At 48.9% G+C, this 18,489-nt stretch overlaps 1 protein-coding gene across 11 annotated transcripts in view; it reads left to right on the plus strand.

Annotated features, from left to right (window-relative positions):
* The window catches only part of rasal2 (RAS protein activator like 2), a 51,571-nt gene that overhangs the window by 15,640 nt on the left and 17,442 nt on the right, over window positions 1-18,489 (plus strand). For 8 of the 11 annotated variants that reach the window (XM_028019689.1, XM_028019682.1, XM_028019684.1 and 5 more), the window contains 8 exons: window positions 2,995-3,122; window positions 3,202-3,322; window positions 14,198-14,304; window positions 15,314-15,426; window positions 15,873-16,023; window positions 16,091-16,189; window positions 17,064-17,618; window positions 18,279-18,423. In XM_028019689.1, coding sequence (XP_027875490.1) covers window positions 2,995-3,122; window positions 3,202-3,322; window positions 14,198-14,304; window positions 15,314-15,426; window positions 15,873-16,023; window positions 16,091-16,189; window positions 17,064-17,618; window positions 18,279-18,423 — 1,419 coding nt within the window. Of the gene's footprint in view, window positions 1-2,994; window positions 3,123-3,201; window positions 3,323-7,019; window positions 7,237-13,513; window positions 13,539-14,197; window positions 14,305-15,313; window positions 15,427-15,872; window positions 16,024-16,090; window positions 16,190-17,063; window positions 17,619-18,278; window positions 18,424-18,489 lie in introns of those variants that run through there. The other 3 variants (XM_028019692.1, XM_028019691.1, XM_028019690.1) reach the window with 3 other exon arrangements.

The raw sequence follows: 18,489 nt of genomic DNA on the forward strand, positions 1-18,489 counted from the left end.
TTTTTGTGTCGTTTCCTTCAGTGGTTCTTGGTGCAGCGCCCCCACAGGCCAGGAGGGGAACAGGTTGGCTTGACTCAGAGCCACAGCAGCTGGAGGTGGAACAGATGATGGAGTTCTGCTCCACCCGGTCGACCTGGTTCCAGCAGAACCGGGTCGACCGGACCATCAGGAGGATGGTCCTACAGTAGGATCTGTCCATCCTACTGAATGTTAGGATGGACAGAAGGATGGGTCTGGATCTGGATCTGGATCTGGAACTGGAACTGGATCTGGATCTGGATCTGGATTTGGATCCGTCTCCCTGTGAACTGGTCTGGATTGGAACCGTCTCAGAGGTGTGTGTGGGCGTTCAGAACCAGCCCAATGGACCTTCAGCAGGCATCGGGTCATGTAACAGGCTGAGCTCATGGTGGACAGCAGAACCACCGGACCGGGTCCAGTAGAACCTCACCTTCAGCTGGTGTCTGAGGTTCAGACTGGCTCTGAAACTCATCAGAGAACTGCAGCAGCTCTGTACCGCTGTGTGTGTGTCGGTGTCGGCGTGTGTGTGTGTGTGTGTGTGTGTCGTTCCGCCTCCAGTTCAATGGTCCCATCTTGATAAAGCGGTGATGTGATGTAGCTGCGCCCTGATTGGCTGGGGGCTGCCGTGTTTACAGGTTGCCATGGCGACCTGCAGGTCTGCAGACAAAGCCTCTCTGTTGTCCCGTCGGTGCAGCAGCCGTTAACCCTTCGGGAACTCCTCTCCGGTTCCGGTCCGCTCTGGGAATCCTGCTGGGAGGTTTACCGGGAGCCGGGTAACACCTGGAGTGGATCGGACCGGAACCAGAACCAGAACCCGGTAAACCCAGCAGCTGCTGCTTCCCTGCTGCAGGGGAAGGTTTTTATTCCCTCCTCCGCTTCAGGTGTCTGGACCGGTTCTGGTTCTGCCTAGTAATGAAACCAGAACCTGATCCCAGTTGGTGCCGGTCCAGTTTCATGTAAACACAAACAGACATGCGGCTTCAGAGGAATAGCAGACATGCCTGGAGGGGACAGGTGGGCGGCCCGGTCCGAACATTCCCTCTGGAGGCTCGGCCGGGTCCGGTTTCCCTCCGGACCGAGGAACGCTGCGGCTTAACCGGCACGTATTATGTCCCGGCGGTTCCAACCCGACTGCAGAGAACCAACAGCAGGTCCGCTTTGTTCTGCAGCCAGTGTTTGGTTCAGATGAATCGGACCAGAATCTGACCCGGTGCAGATGAATCGGACCTGGTTCGGTCCGTCTCAGCAGCAGGATGCCGCTCCGTCCTCCTTCCTGTCTTTGTCCGTCTCTGCTGCCGGACCGGACCTTGGAGCCGCTAATCATCCGGGCCGGAATCCCAGGAGGCAGAACCGGAGCGGGTTCTGGTGGTGCCGGCTGCAGCAGGTGTGGATGAATTATTGCTCAGCCAGAAATAACCAGCTGACAGCGCAGACCCAGCTGCTGCCGGGTTCTGCTGCGGACCGGACCGGGTCCAGAACCAGATCCTGATGTCCTGCTGTTTAAATTATTTTATTTAACTGAAAAGAAATTAAACGATTTGATTTAAACGAGTTTCTGTCGGTTCCTGTCGGTCCTTCCTGCTCAGAGTTCTGTTTGGTTCTGTCTGGTTCTGTCTGGTTCAGTCTGGTTCTGTTTGGTTCTGTCTGGTTCAGTCTGGTTCTGTCTGGTTCTGTTTGATTACCAGAACCTGCAGTAGTTGGTTCTGTGAAGCTCCTGAGTGTCTCCAGTCTAACGAGCCCATCAGAACCATCAGAACCGGGCCAACCCACCCGTCCTCAGGTCTCCCTGCTGCGCTAACCCTGTGACCTTTGACCTCTGCTGAGGCGACTGTGACACTCGCCTTCCATCATCGTCACCCTTTGATCCGACGGCGCCCTCTGCTGGAGGAACTGCAGCTCTGCAGCTTCCTCTGCTGCTCTAACCAGAACAGAACCGCCTGGTCCAGAACCGCCCGATCAGAACTGCTGCCCCCGCAGCAGTTTGGGTTCGGATGTCGGACAGAAACCCGGCCAGAGTGGGTCGGGTTGGTTCCTGATGTCGCCGTTTGACTCGGTGGATCTTCGCATATTAATAAATAAAAGTCGGACTTTTAAATTTTGTCTTCAGATTTGTTATGTTTCCATGTTACGTTTGGGGAAACAGCAGAGAGTCGATCTCTGCCATCAGAACCAGTAGGATCCGTTCTGGACCTGCTGGTACTTACAGTATCTAGTTTATTACGTGTTTCTGTTTTGTTTAATAAAAGATGATTTTTATGGTTTCGAATCAAGCTGTCCTCAGTGGTTTATCGATTCTTTCTGCCGCCGCGTTTCTCCTTTAAGGCTCCAAACTCTGGAAACTAAAAACCATCAACGTCTTTAATGAGCCGATCACAGAAAAAAAATGTTTTTATGAGACGAAGCTCAGAACCAAACCGGAAGCTGTAGAAGGAATCGTTGTATTTTAAATCAGTTCTAATATTTTAGATGAAATAGAGTTTGACCTGTCCAGGTGACCTGTCCAGGTGACCCCGCCTCTCGCCCCAAACGTTACCTGGAGAGGCAGCAGCTCCTCCTGACCCTTTAGGAACAAGGTGTTAGAAAATGAATGGATGAAACTGAATGAACAGAATAGTTACTAAAATAAACTCTGTTGATGTTTCTGTTTGTTTCTCATCAATAATAACTCCTAAACATTTTGGTTTGAGGCTTTTGTCTAATTTTAATTTCACATATTTATTAATTTTTTTTTTTTTGTTCTGAAAAATCATGAAATTATTTGGAATATTAAGACACAATTGATGAAACATCAAATATTCATTTATTTCTCCGGTGAGGATCAGAATGAGATGCTAAAGACGGGAATCATCTGCAAACATTTATGAGTTTCTGTGTTTCCTCTTTCTCCTCTTCCTCCCTCCTCCTCTTCCTCTCCTCCTCTTCCTCCCTCCTCCTCTTCCTCTCCTCCTCTGCCTCCCTCCTCCTCCCCTCCAGATGTGAAGGGCCCGCCGGCCCACCGTTTCTCGTGCGGTCAGAGCCCGTACTCGGACGGCGCCGCCTGGGAGCGGAGGTTCTGCATCCTGACAGACAGCCAGCTCATCCTGCTCAACAAGGACGAGGAGGTCCGCCTCGCTCTGACCCTTCACCTTCCTGTCCCCCCCACCGCCACGCTCTGACCTCTGACCTCTGACCCCTCCGCAGGCCGCGGACCCCCAGGACGCCCCGGCCGACCCCTCCAGGGCCCGGAGCCTCCGCCGCACCGTCAGCGTCCCCTCAGAGGGACAGTTCCCAGAGTTCCAGCCAGAGGGCGCTGCCATGCTGGGTAGGAGCTGGGTTACCGTGGTAACGGGGTGTTGCCGGTGCAGCAGGGTGATTGCGTAACCAGATTACTGAGTGTGTGTGTGAGTGTGTGTGTGTGTGTGTGTGTGTGTGTGGCCAAACCCAGCAGATTATTGGGATTAATGGGAACAAAGAGGCGGATGTGATGATATTCCAAACAGAGAGCAGTTGGTTTCTGGTGTGTGTGTGTGTGTGTGTGTGTGTGTGTGTGTTGAGGTCAGAGCTGTTCAGTTACAGAAATCTGTCAGATGCTTCTTTTAATCCCAAATGTTGGATTCCTGGAATATTCTGGAGTTTTTCTGGATTGGGTCCAGAACCTCTGCAGCCGGTTCTGACTCTGGTTCTGTTCAACAAGGTTCTGTTTAAGGTTCTGACTCCTGCAGAAGTTTCTCCTGTCTGCTGGAAGGAGTGGGCTTCACCCACAGCATCACTCTACCTTATAGGTTGTTGCCATGGAGACGATCTCCATGGCAACTAATGATTCAGCGTTTTAGTTGTGACTCAGCAGCTCCTGATGTTTAACCATCATGAGGTGAATTAATTCCTCACAAACAAATAAAATCCTGCATGATGGAAACACAACATGAGGCGTTCAGGTGCAGCGTGTTGAGAGGAGCTTTCCCTCCATGAGGCGTTCAGGTGCAGCGTGTTGAGAGGAGCTTTCCCTCCATGAGGCGTTCAGGTGCAGCGTGTTGAGAGGAGCTTTCCCTCCATGAGGCGTTCAGGTGCAGCGTGTTGAGAGGAGGTTTCCCTCCATGAGGCGTTCAGGTGCAGCGTGTTGAGAGGAGGTTTCCCTCCATGAGGCGTTCAGGTGCAGCGTGTTGAGAGGAGGTTTCCCTCCATGAGGCGTTTGGGTGCAGCGTGTTGAGAGGAGCTTTCCCTCCATGAGGCGTTCGGGTGCAGCGTGTTGAGAGGAGGTTTCCCTCCATGAGGCGTTTGGGTGCAGCGTGTTGAGAGGAGGTTTCCCTCCATGAGGCGTTTGGGTGCAGCGTGTTGAGAGGAGGTTTCCCTCCATGAGGCGTTTGGGTGCAGCGTGTTGAGAGGAGCTTTCCCTCCATGAGGCGTTTGGGTGCAGCGTGTTGAGAGGAGCTTTCCCTCCATGAGGCGTTCGGGTGCAGCGTGTTGAGAGGAGCTTTCCCTCCATGAGGCGTTCGGGTGCAGCGTGTAACTTCCCAGTGTGTGTGAACTGAGGAATGTCAGAGGACAAAGCGTCCGCTGTCCGCCCCCCGCCCCGCTGACCCCCGCCCCTGTGAGACGGCGGGCCGAGGGGATTCCCACGCAGAGCTGCAGGGGTCCTGACCCGGTTTAACTGGGAACACTGGGAGGGTCTGAGTCCGTGATGAGGTCATTGATCTCTGAGGGGCATTTATATGTTAATCTGACCTTTAACAACCAGTTTTAACTGGACTTAAACTGGATTTATACTGGTTCTGGTTCTGGTTCAGACTGGGTTCTACTCAGTTTGGTTCTGAGCTTTACTGGGAACAACCGGGCCTTTCCACCAGTATGAACTGGAATGGGAGTGGTGGATTTTTAACTCCTTTAAGTTTCACAACAAACCTAACTGGGAATACTGGAAATAATCCTCCTGTTGCATCAGTTTATACTGGGATTAATGCTGGAGCTGAAGCAGTGGTTAAACTGGGCGAGCCACTGGTTTTACACCAGTTTCATGAACATCTTCCTGCTGGAAGTGTTCAGGTTTTAAACTGGTTTTAAAATAGCTTCCAACTGAATTCATACTGGGAATATGGCTTCATGTGTCACTGGTTTTAATGGTCAGTTCAGACTGCTTACTGGTTTTAATTATTTTAATGGTCAGTTCAGACTTCTTACTGGCTTTAATGGTTTTAATGGGTGGTTCAGACTGGTCACTGGTTGAAAGCAGAAATGTCTTCTGCTTCCTGCTGCTTTGACTGATTCTGGTTTGTTTTGGTTTTTACTGGTTGAACTGGTTTAATTGGAGCGTTGGGAGTTCAGGCTGAATGGAAACCAGAACTGAACCTTCCTCTTCCTCCTCCTCCTCTTCCTCCTGTCAGCAGCGGCTCAGGTGTAATTTCAGTTCCCGGCTCGGTCTAATTACAGTGTCTGACCGTCTGACTGTCCCGCCACAAACACTCTTCCTCCTCCTCCTCTTCCTCGCCGTCCTCTTGGGAAAACATCTGGGAATCTGTTGGAGTTTAAATCCTTTAACGGCGACGAAGAGTCTGGAAAATAAATTGTTTGGATTTTTGAATCATGAAATCTGAATGTGGAGCTAAATTAATGAAAGAATCTGAGATTTAAACTGTTTTCTGATCCCAGTTTGTTTTGTGTTCACACATCAAACCGGTTTGGGAATCTAAACCTTTTTTTTCCACACAGGAGCCGTATTTCCACACACGGCTCCTGTGTGGAAATATCCCAAAGATCATCCGCCATCTTTTCCTGTGACTGGGTGAACTGGATCACCAGAAATTAGACTAATCTGGAAGATTCAATCTTTAAATAGAGCAGTAACGTTTTCCCAGGAGGAGAGAAAACTGGGACGACTCGCTCTGGGATCTTTGGGAAACCTCGGAAAGTTTCTGGATTAGTTTTAGAAACTTTAGCTTAATGGAGGTTTTCTGTTTTGGACACATTGATGCTTACTGCCCCCTGCAGGTGGGAGGACCTTCCTGCTTCTTTATGTCACATTAATTCAGCTTTAATAATAAACTCTGAGGGTTTGATCTCCTCCTCTTGCTCCTCCTCCTCCTCCTCCTGCTGTGGATGAAGACCCCAGTGGCTGCTTCAGTGCGGCTCAGACATCTCAGTGTTCCTCTGTGGTCCTGCTCCTGTCCCGTCTCCCCACTTCCTGCTGCTGCCCTCCCTTTCAAAATAAAAGCATCCCGCAGTCTTAAGTCTTCAGAATAAAAGTTAGCTCTACAAAGATGAAACTTTTTCACTACAATCTGTATTTCTAACAAACTTCATTGAATAATTTGAAAAGAGGAATAAAATAAAACAACAAAATGAAGTTCCAATCAAATTATTTAAAAAATAATCTAACTATAATATAATAAACAAACTCTGAACTTTTAGATGCATTCAGATCTAAATAATCTAGATTTGTGTTTTAATCAGTTCATTAAGTCGTAAATAAAAGTTTTTGTCAGTAAAACTAACAAGTTTTTCATGCAGAAACCAATAAAGAAACAATAATCTCCACCTGGAGGTTCTGGGCTCTTATTGTGAAGGTCCAGCAGGTGAGAGGTGCATCCTTGGTGCATAAAGGAGCGTTATCACAGATCCTTCCTCCCAGGATGCAACACCATGACTGTTCCCAACAAACTCAATAGTTTTTCTAACTGTTATGATTCAGCTGTTCTTAATGTTCCTGTAAATATTCTGATTTTCAACTCACATGAAAAACCATTAATTTATCCCAAAGAGAAACTAAATGTAGTAACTGAAGTGCCATGACTGTCCTGACATGCTAACGGCTCCACAAGCTGTTAGCTAGCTCTGCTAATCCACCTCATTTGCTTTTGCTGCTGCTCTCCAGCTCTCTGCTGGGCTGCTTGGAGTCGGATTTGATTCCTTCCTTCTCGCTGCTGCATCCATGAAGCCTCCTTTTCAACTCCTCTGGGATTTGGGGTCAAAGTTCAGGTGTTATTTGAGCTTTTGAGATGCTAATCAGCCTCTTCCTGTTGTGAAAACAATACCTTGTTGCCATGGTAGCGCATCATAGCAACTGTCTGAAAAGTAAAGGAAGAATAGCAGAAATCCTTCGCTCACCTCGGTCTGAAGTGCCGGGCTCTTATTGTGAAGGTCTGAGCGGAAGTGAGTGTGCTGAATCGGCGGAGTCTCTCATACTGAATGAATATGTCTCCGGCTCGGGACATGTCCGGACCTCGGTTCTGATGGACCTCGTAGGTGAGTCCCGTCCCGTTCGCTGCTCCGAGCCCGGTGGCTGGTCACCGGAGCGCGGGCAGCCTCTGTGGCCGGCTGCGGGGCTCTGTCCTCCGGCTCTCGGCTCTCTGAAACACCGCTGAAGTAGTTGGTGTCCGGCTGCAGGAACCTGCTGCTTCCAGCCGAACTGAGCCGGTACCGGTCAGCGCAGCTAGTCTGAACTAGCACTTATCGATCCCGAACAGAACCGAACTCCAGGTTTAATCCGAGCTTCAGAACCAGAACCGCTGAGTTCGTGTTTGGTCCGTTAGAGAATCTGTTGAAATGAGTTTTCCAGGTTCGACCCAAAAATCTGACAGTAACTGACTGAACAGGTCCGGTTCGGCTGGATTTATTCAAACGGAGTCCAGTTAGAATGAGAAACTGAACCGGTCGGTTCGGTTTAAATAAATGTTTAATTTCCCGGAATCCCAAACATCCGGATCTGGTTCTGGTTCTGGTTCTGATGAGGTTTTCATAATCCTGATCTGATTCCATAAACATTTTAGTTTTTACCACTTTTATTTGTTTTATCAGGTCCAGTCAGTTTTATGTTGATTCAGCAGAATTTATCCCATTTCTGAATCAATTCTTGGGTTTTATTCAGATTTGATCCAGTTTCAATCTGGTTCTGGTCAAGTTTCATTCCGGGTTTTATTCCACTTTGTGTTCCGTCTGATTTTGATTTTTCAGATTTAATTCTGGTTTTATTTTCACTTCACCTTGATTTTATTCTAGTTATGTCTCACTTTTATCAGGTTTATTTTTTTACTAATTATGGTAAAAATAAAAATATAATTCATATATGTAGTTTATTCTGATTTCATCTGGACTTTTTTCTGTTTTTCATCTCAGTTTTATCTCCATTCAAACTAAATTTAGCCCATTTTTTTTTACATTGTTTTATTCTTTTTGTCACTGATTTCTTTTCCTCTTTTTTGTGTCTATTTTCTCCCAGTTTGTTTGGTTTTTAAATCTAATTTTATTCAGGTTTCATCCTGTTTTATGACAGGTGTTTTTATTCTTTTCATCCCGTTTTTATCCTGAAAATAAATTCAGTTTTAATCTGAATTTTGCTCTGATTTTTATGGTTTTTTCTACTTGGATTCTATTTTTATTCTGGTTTTATTCCATTATGTTTGTATTCTGCCTGATGTTGATTTTCCTGATTCAGGTTTCATTGTGGTTCTGTTTGGTTCTGCTCTTTGTCTCGGTTTAAAGTTGGTTTTTCTGTGGAACGCCTGCAGGAGTTTCCTCCCATCTGGACTCTCAGGTCGTCCAGGAGAATCTTTTGTTTCGTTAATATCATCGTTCTGTTTTGTGGCACAAGGTTTTGTCTCAGTTTAATTCCAGTTTAAATTCTCAGTTTTTGGTTTATCTAAGGCAGAATTTTATCCATTAAAAAAAAACTATGTAAGCTATGAAGGAAGTCCAAGAACTGTCAGAAACAGAATTAAAATGCTCAAAATGCCGAGCCCGACCTCCTCCTCCTCTGATGGATCCAACAGAACCAGAACGTTTGGTACCCAGAACCGAGTTTCATGGCGTTTAAACGTCCTGACCAGCTGATTTAATTTGTTCTGATCCGGGGTGCGTGATGCTGCGGGTCGGCTCTGGAGCTCGGCGCTCTCCGTTGGGTCCTGGCTGATCCCGGTCCAGCCCGACCCGACCCGACGGCTCTGTTAATAAATTCAGAGGAATGCCGGCGGAGGCAGAGGTTCCTCCATTCTTTGAATATTTGCTGTGAAAGCTGAGCTCTGTGACGATGTCAGGGACGAAGGACGAGTCTGGAGCTGCTGTTTGTTTGTTCTCTGGAGAAGCAGGAGAAAGTTCACTAAGATTCATGACAAACATCAGAGATGCAGAAACTGACAGCCACCATTTTGGATGGATTCCTCAGGAGCTTCTGACACAAAACCAGAAAATCTCATGCTGGTGTTTTTCTGTTTTCCCTCCAACCAGCTTTCTAAATTACATTTTAACATATCAAAATATCACATTTAGACAAAACATTTATCCTGACAACATTCATAAAAGCAAAATCAGTGCTGACACACGTCAGGTGCTAAGATCATGTGCAGAACTTAGCCTGAAACATACCAAGTATGACATGGTTAGCGTGCTATATTAGCAATAAACAGACCAAAAATAACTCATCTTGTTTTGTAATATTACTGTGAAAATGACAGAAACAATATTTAGCATACTGTGTTGGTCTTCCAGACTTAGCTAGAAAAATACAAAATATAGCTAAGATAGCATGCTAATAATAGCATAAGAATATCAAATTTCAGCCAGTATGACAAAAATATTAAAAATAACAATCATATAACATTTAGCAAGCTGGTGTTAGCATACAGAGGTGGTACTAATACAGGAATTTTAGTTATTATCACTACAACAAATAAACATTAGCATGCTAACATTATCTTAAACATGTTGTAGACAAAGCACTTAGCGCGCCTCCATTAGCATGCTAATGCTAACACCTCTGGCTAAGTCCTGGGATTTTCTACAATAATTTCCTAAAAGCTTGAAAAATTTTATGTATTAATAAAAACTGAGTGGTAATTATGTCCAACAATATAAGACACATTTTTAGCTAAAATGTTCATTAAGGTCTAAATCTTTTCTGTCTGACTTTTGTCTTTTATTTTTAAATGTGAAACAGTAAAATTTTCCGCTTTAATTCATTTTCTTTAAATGATTCATTAGTCAGAAGAACTGAAGGGAAACTGTGATGCGTTCAGGTGCTTTCAGGCGTGTTCAGGTGTTCTTGCGTTCAGGTGTTGGTGTGTTCAGGTGCGTTCAGGTGTTGGTGTATTCAGGTGCGTTCAGGTGTTGGTGTGTTCAGGTGCGTTCAGGTGTGTTCAGGTGTTGGTGTGTTCAGGTGCGTTCAGGCGTGTTCAGGTGTTGGTGTGTTCAGGTGCATTCAGGCGTGTTCAGGTGCGTTCCGGTGTTGGTGTGTTCAGGTGCGTTCAGGCGTGTTCAGGTGCGTTCAGGCGTGTTCCGGTGTTGGTGTGTTCAGGTGCGTTCAGGCGTGTTCAGGTGCGTTCAGGTGTGTTCCGGTGTTGGTGTGTTCAGGTGCGTTCAGGCGTGTTCAGGTGTTGGTGTGTTCAGGTGCGTTCAGGCGTGTTCAGGTGTTGGTGTGTTCAGGTGCGTTCAGGCGTGTTCAGGTGTTGGTGTGTTCAGGTGCGTTCAGGTGGGTTCAGGTGTTGGTGTGTTCAGGCGTGTTCAGGTGCGTTCAGGTGCGTTCAGGTGTGTTCCGGTGTTGGTGTGTTCAGGTGCGTTCAGGCGTGTTCAGGTGCGTTCAGGTGCGTTCAGGTGTGTTCCGGTGTTGGTGTGTTCAGGTGCGTTCAGGCGTGTTCAGGTGCGTTCAGGTGTGTTCCGGTGTTGGTGTGTTCAGGTGCGTTCAGGTTTGCTGTTGTTTGAACTCCACCCAACGACACAAAGGTTTCGGTCAGCAGCTGCTTCCTGTCTGAGATCCTGAATGAACCAACATTCCGAGTCTCAAGACATTCCCAGCATTCCTGCCGCCAGTTGACATCACTCCTCACCTTCAGTCCGTCTGCAGCGCGGCTCCGCCCACGTCCGGGGTCAAAGGGTAAACAGGTGAAAGTTCAGTTTCTCATCGTGGGAAGCTTCGATCCGAACAGAGGCAGATGTGTCAGACGTTCTCCGGGTCCGAACAGGTGGAGTCGGTCGGCAGGTGTGTTTTCCTGGTTGAAGTTCTGGTTCCGTTGGTTTGGGTTTTCAGGAAGAACCCGAATCCAGAATGAAAACTGAAAACGTGTCGGTTCATTTTATGATCCGGGGCGTTCCCAGGAACACGACCAGAAACGGATCAGCCTCAGCTTGTTTTCCTGCTCAGCTGCAGAGATTTGTCCCAGCATGTTGAGTTGGACCTGAAGGCAGCGGTTCTGGACTGGCAGAGCTGAACCCGACGGTTTCGGACCTGCATTCCTGCGCCGTCCCAAACCAAAACCACCTGATGGAGTCTGGAGTTATTTCTGGCTGTTTGTTTCCAGCGCAGGCGGGAATGTAATGACAGGTTCCCAGGATGTTTGCTGCACCTGCTGACCCGCTCTGACCCGGTTCTGGTTCCGATTCAACTGTTTCTGGGATATTTCTGGAAGGATTCAGGATCTACAGCTTCCTGCTGAAACTCACCTGCTTTAATGCAGAGTTCTGCAGAATCTGCTCAGGTACTTTGGGTTTTCTGCAGTCAGAAACATCTGGTTCTGGTTCTGGAGTGGATCCCCTGATCCCATTCCCATCCATCACTCTGCTGCAGGAAAAACGCTTCAGTTATAATGATCCAGGGATGTGAAACCGGAGCAGCAGCTCTTCAGAACCAGCAGCCATCCTGCCAGTAGAACCGGGTCTGCCCGGTTCTCTCCGGGTCTCTCCGGGTCTTCCCAGCACCGACTCAGACCGGCTCTCTGAGTTTCCTCTGGTTTATCTTGAGCAGCGTTTTTCCTGTGAATCTTTGCGAGAGCTGTAGGCTCTGAGGACGGGATTCGACCCAAACGGGCCCTGCTGGTTCTGGAAACAGGAGCAGGTTACACAGAAACTGGAGCTGCTGCTGGGCTCCAGTCTGTCCCAGTTCCTCTGACCCAGTCTGTGAAGGTCAGCCGAGCCAGGTCCAATCGATACCGCCGTCACCCAGACGACTGGAAACAAGAAAACCTTCAGGTGACAGAAGCTGAAGTCCGGTTCTGTTCGGTTCTGGCCCAGTTTTCTAAAACGTTCTGATCCGGTTGAAGCGACAGCAGGAAGCATCAGGAAACGCAGCTTCACACAAAATAACTAAATATATAAAAAACCAAATGAACAATAATAATAAACTGATTATTATATAAAATCTCTGATGATTCTCATTAAAACAGTAAATGTGCAAATGGCAGCAGGGATGTGAACACTGATTCACATGTGGGGAACGTTGTTCACCTGATGACGTCCTTCTGTCTCCTGCTCTGGGTCAAAGGTCATCCTGTCACAGAACGACATTGGGAACTTTTAGGTTCTTCATATTCTCCCCAGAGGCGACGTCACACTGTGTGTGGCAGCAGTCGCTGTTAAACAGAGATTTACTAACTAAGTTCAAATGGCTGCAAGTTTCCCATTTAAACTGCCTTGTGTTAGCGGTTAGCAGTTAGCATTAAGGCCCTCCATGTTGGTGCAGGAAGTTATCACAACATCAGGGTTTGTAATATTCATATCACACTGTGCAGTAATTGTTGCCTGATGTGTTTTTCATGCTAACGTTTAGCCAGTTGGAAAGTTTCACAGCAACAAAAACTCAAAACAGGAAAACATGAAACTCCAGATCATTTAGTTCAAGAAAGGCAGAAAACAGAAAACATCTTCATCACTACATTTTCTAAAATAGCAAACAGGCTGCAGCGTTTTCCAACACAGAGGCTGAAAGCTGGTTAACCTTCCCGTTATCTGTGGGAAGTCCTGCTCTCTCTCGCTCTGTCGCAGCCTGACTCTCTCTGGTTCCTCTGGCTTCGTTTTAAAAATCGTAAAGGACAGCTTCCTGCAGCAGGAACGTCCACACTGAAGAGTGTTGTCAAGCTGAGCTGCTGGCTCTTTGGAGCTGAGATCAGCCGACCTCTGACCCAGAGCTGAGCCGCCTTCAGGAACCAAACCATCAGACGACCTCTGACCCAGAGCTGAGCCGCCTTCAGGAACCAAACCATCAGACGACCTCTGACCCAGAGCTGAGCCGCCTTCAGGAACCAAACCATCAGACGACCTCTGACCCAGAGCTGAGCCGCCTTCAGGAACCAAACCATCAGACGACCTCTGACCCAGAGCCGGCTCAGTCAGGAAGCTTCAGAGCTGCAGTGGGAGAGGAAACGGCGAATCTGAGCCACTGGGATAACGGCGCCCAGAGCGGCATCCCACATCAGGACAGGAGAGAGGAGGAGGATGAGGAAGAGAGAGAGGAGGATGATGATGAGAAGGAGGAGGAGCAGGAAGAGGAGGAGAGACAAGAAAGAGGATAGAGAGGAGGAGGAAGAGAGAGAGGAGGAAGCTGCAGATTGATTGGTTAGATGCGGTAAACCTGGAGGATCGAGTTTCTGCTGAGTGAGGATGCAGAGGAGGGAGAGGCAGGATGGAGGATGTCGACGGGATGCAGACGGATGTTTGCAGCTGGAGCTGATTGGCTGGCAGGCGGCGGCTGCTCCGGCCAATCCCGTCTGACCCTGTGTGTGTGTGTGTGTGTGTGTGTGTGTGTGTGTGTCGTCCTCAGATGATGGGGAACAGCTGCGATCGAGGTATGTTTCTGTCATGTGACCGATCCGTCTCACTTCCTGCAGCATGCTGCCTGAACTTTGTGTCTGGGACGCAGAGCGGCGACGGCGTCCGCGTTTGGGACCGCCGCCGCGGCTCTCCCCCCCCCCAGCTGCTTCTGTGTGTGTGTGCATGAAAGTTCCTGCTGCGGCGCTGCTGCAGCGGCGACGTCCTGCTGCGGCGAGCGTCCTCCAGCCCGGCTGCTGCTGCATGCTGCGTTCGCTGCAGCTCCGACGTTCCTGCTGCGGGAAGCCTCCATCGCATGTAAACATCATGACGACGGCGCTCGCTGCTGATTGGACGGAATCAGATCTGAGCCAATGTCTGTCTCCGGTTTAGTTCCTGCAGGTTTGGGTCAGTTTGCAGCAGTTTTCCTTCAGCAGTGGAGCGTTGAGCTAAACGCTCCACTGTGAGGTTCCTCTTCCTGCTGGAACCAGCTGCCATCTAACGTCCATCCGTCCCCCGTCCTGTTTGTCCTCCATCGTCTCTGAATGACAGCAGTCCGTCCGTCCAGATGATGACGGTCGGACATTGGTGGGAAAAACAGCAAAAAACGGGAAAAACAGGAAAAAAAGAGGGAAAAGAAGAGGCTTCTCTGGTTGATATGAACTAATTTTCTTTCTCTCTCTGTCCGTCTCCTCAGAAGTGTCTTCGGAGCGTTCTCCGAGGAGGAGGAGCATTTCCGGTTTGGGCAGCTCAGAGAAGAACCTCGCGGTCGACAATCCCAACTCTTCTCCTTTCAAAGTGCCGGTGAGTCCTCCATGTCCTCCATGTCCTCCGTGTCCCCATGTCCTCCATGTCCTCCATGTCCTCCGTGTCCCCATGTCCTCCATGTCCTCCATGTCCTCCGTGTCCCATGTCCTCCATGTCCTCCGTGTCCCCATGTCCTCCATGTCCTCCATGTCCCCATGTCCTCCATGTCCTCCGTGTCCCATGTCCTCCATGTCCTCCATGTCCCCATGTCCTCCATGTCCTCCGTGTCCCATGTCCTCCATGTCCTCCGTGTCCCCATGTCCTCCGTGTCCCCATGTCCTCCATGTCCCCATGTCCTCCATGTCCTCCATGTCCTCCGTGTCCCCATGTCCTCCATGTCCTCCGTGTCCCATGTCCTCCATGTCCCCATGCCCTCCATGTCCTCCTGCAGCAGTCGGGTCTTTAAGGACCAGGTGATCTGCCTGGTTTAGAAGTTGCTCTGATTCCAGACGCCTCAATGAGATAAACGAGTCGAGGTGAACTAGAGACTCGTCCAGGACCTGCAGGACTGGAGTTGGACAGGTCTGTCCTTCAGGACATTTATATCCTGGAGACACATCAGGACGGTTTTTGAAGGTCCCAGTCCGTTCTTTAGAAAACCAAGTCCTAGTTTAGTTGTGCTGTTTCTCAGCTACAGGTCACATCCTGGTCATCTGAAGGACTTGGCAAAAGACTAGTCCACGTCTTGTCTTACTTTATTAGAACATGTAGCTTTGGTCCAAGTCCTCCAAGTTAATGTTCTCCTGGCAGCGAGCGTCTGACGATGCGTTTGAGGACAGCGATATCTCAGGAAACGAGGCCGCTCTGCCTCGTTAGTGACGGACCAGCTGCAGGTTGAAAGTTCTGACCTGGTCAGCAGCAGAACCAGGCGACCCGGTTCTGACTGGCGGAAGCAGCTGGGCTCAGACTCAGGGAAAGTTGAGTGGGAGGAAAAGATTCCCTAACTGGGACAGCTGGGGGTCAGAGGTCATCGCCTGGGCCTGACCGGGTTCTGCTTCTCTTTCAGAACTTCTTCAGCAAACGTCTGAAAGGCTCCATCAAGAGAACCAAGAGCCAGACCAAACTGGACCGGAACACCAGCTTCAGACTGCCGTCGCTGCGGCCCGCCGACCCGGACAGGTACCGCTCGGCTCACAACCCGACCAGAACCAGAATCACAAGTCTGTTTGTGAATGAACTCATCGATGATGCAGATGGTTCTGGTTCTGGTTCTGATCACAAGTTGTAGGTTTATTCAGCTGTAAGATACTGAACCCGGTGTCGTCTCAGTGAACTGCAACCAGAACTACGGGTTGGATCAGCAGAACCCAGGAAGTTCTGGCTGTGGTTCTGATCGCCTCCGACCGGACCAGAACCGGCTGAAACACGGCTGCAGAAACCAGAAGAAGGAAAGATTCTGTAACTGGTTCTGGTTCTGTTGGACCGGCCCTGAAACAGAACCCATCCCAGTAATCCTCCCTGGTTCTGACCCGGTTCTGGCCTGTATTAACCCGGTTCTGGCCCGTCATTAATCCGGTTGTGACCCTCTCCCCCCTGGTCCTGGTTCTGGCCCGGTTCTGCTGCAGGGCCCGCGGGCTGCCCCGGCTGAAGGAGGCGGTTTCCCATGAGTCCTTGCTGAGCCCCAGCAGCGCCGAGGCTCTGGACCTCAGCATGGAGGAGGACGTGTTCATCAAGCCTCTGCACAGCAGCGTCCTGGGCCAGGAGTTCTGCTTCGAGGTGAGTCCCGGCCCGGTCCCGGCCCGGTCCCGCCCGTCGGGTCGCTCACCTGCCCTCTCGCCCCCAGGTGACCTACGCCGGAGGCAGCAAGTGCTTCAGCTGCACCTCGGCCTCGGAGCGCGACAAGTGGATGGAGAACCTGAGGAGAACCGTCCAGCCCAACAAGGTGAGGCCCGGCCCGGTTCTGGACCCGGTTCTGGACCCGGCTCTGGACCCAGTACCGGCTCCACCAGAAGTTTCTGTTATTTAAAGTGGATTGAGGGGAACCGGAGCGCAGAGTTACAGCCAGGCTTCCTACAACATTCATTACCAGAATAAAGTCGTGATTTCAGGAGAATTTATTTTATTTATGTTTCATTTATTGGAATATTTATTAAAATAACATTAAACATGAAAAACAACCAAATCAAACCTGAATCTGGAGCGACTTGTGAAATAAAAGTTTTACAGATAAACATTTTTATCTTTTATTAAATATTAAATCATTATTATTATCAGCAGGACTTTGAAACATTTGATTAAAGAGTCAGATAATTTTAACTCCACAAGATTATTGATCATTAAAATCTTACCAAATATTGTTGGTCGACTTTCTAGTCTAAATATTTTAGTAGATTTGAAATAAACGTCTCATTTTCCTCAGATTAGGTTTTAATGTTTTGCTCCCTGGCAGATTATTTCTCTAATAACTCGTATTTTAATTATTTTAATCTAAAATAATCTCCTGTGCTGTCAGCTAATCTTGTTTTGTTTCAGATGCTGTAAGATAGAAAGTAGATCAGAAACATGTTGAGATTTTGTAGATTTAATATTCAGATTTTATTCTCATAATTAATAATTCCCACCAGAGATTGAAATAAAATCCACTTTATGAAAACTAGAAATCAGATCTGGTCTGAAATAGAATAATTATTGGCTGCATCGCCCAACGCTGGTTCTGGTTGGTTCTGGTTGGTTGTACCCGTCGGGTCTGGTTCAGAACCTTCCTTAAAGTTCTGGTTCTGTCGATGCCGTTTGAACGGGTTCTTGCTCGTTTCCAGGACAACTGCCGGCGGGCGGAGAACCTGCTGCGGCTGTGGATCATCGAGGCCAAAGACCTGGCGCCGAAGAAGCGGTACTTCTGCGAGCTGTGCCTGGACGACGTCCTGTACGCCCGGACCACCAGCAAGGCCCGGTTGGACAGCCTGTTCTGGGGCGAGCACTTCGACTTCTGCAGCCTGCCTGCCGTGCGCAGCATCACCGTGCACATCTACCGCGACGGCGACAAGAAGAAGAAGAAGGACAAGAACAACTACGTGGGGCTGGTGAACATCCCGGTGGCCGGCGTGACGGGCCGGCAGTTCGTGGAGAAGTGGTACCCGGTCAGCACGCCGACCGCCAGCAAGGCCAAGGGCGGCGGCCCGTCCATCCGGATCAAGTCCCGCTTCCAGACCATCTCCATCCTGCCCATGGAGCAGTACAAGGAGTTTGCCGAGTTCGTCACCAACAACTACGGCATGCTGTGCTCCGTGCTGGAACCCGTCATCAGCGTCCGCAACAAGGAGGAGATGGCGTGCGCCCTGGTGCACATCCTGCAGAGCACGGGCCGGGCCAAGGTCAGAACCAGCATCGCACTCTGCCTCCGCTCCGCTCAGGTCAGATAAATATGGAGACAAACATCTGGGTAGGAAGAATCACTTCCTTCCTTTAACTTCGGTCTTCCTGTTCCGAGCTGAGGCTGGAGGTGTGGCGCCCCCTGCTGCCCGGATCCAGACCACTGCGTTTGTTTCCTTTAGAGTTTTACTGAACTTCCAGGTTCTGATCCTCTGAGCCCAAAATGCTCAGGGTTTGGAAACCTGTGGTGTGATGAATACATGAAACGGATTCTAGATGAAGCAGTTAGTGAGGAAGTTAAACTTTAATCATTTAATGAGTTTTAAAGCTGCAGAGTGAAATATTTATTCACCAACTCTGCAAGTCAGAAAAACTACTTTAAAACATTTCAAATCTTAAATTAAAGTTTTAACTTTACTGAAGTTTTATTTCTTTTAAATGGAATAAATTCTCTTTAATTTTTCTTTTCTGTTATTTTAAGAATTTCTGTAGATTTATTTCTGATATGAACTTTAATGATCTGAGGACCGGTCCCTGAGGAACGCCTCGAGCCGCTGAGGTTCTGCTGCTACTTTCAGATGTTCAGAACCCGACTGGTTCTGGTTCCTCAGGCTGAGGTCCAGTCGTGGTCATCGGGTCAGTGACCTTCATGTTCTGTTCAGGACTTCCTGACCGACCTGGTGATGTCAGAGGTGGACCGCTGCGCCGACCACGACGTCCTGATCTTCAGGGAGAACACGCTGGCCACCAAGGCCATCGAGGAGTACCTGAAGCTGGTGGGCCAGAAGTACCTCCACGACGCTTTGGGTGAGTCCGGCCGGGTCCGATCACCGACTTCTTAACGACCTTTCCTTGTCGGATGTTCTGGTCTGT

The sequence above is a fragment of the Xiphophorus couchianus genome, chromosome 6, assembly GCF_001444195.1.
Source record: "Xiphophorus couchianus chromosome 6, X_couchianus-1.0, whole genome shotgun sequence".
NCBI lineage: Eukaryota > Metazoa > Chordata > Actinopteri > Cyprinodontiformes > Poeciliidae > Xiphophorus > Xiphophorus couchianus.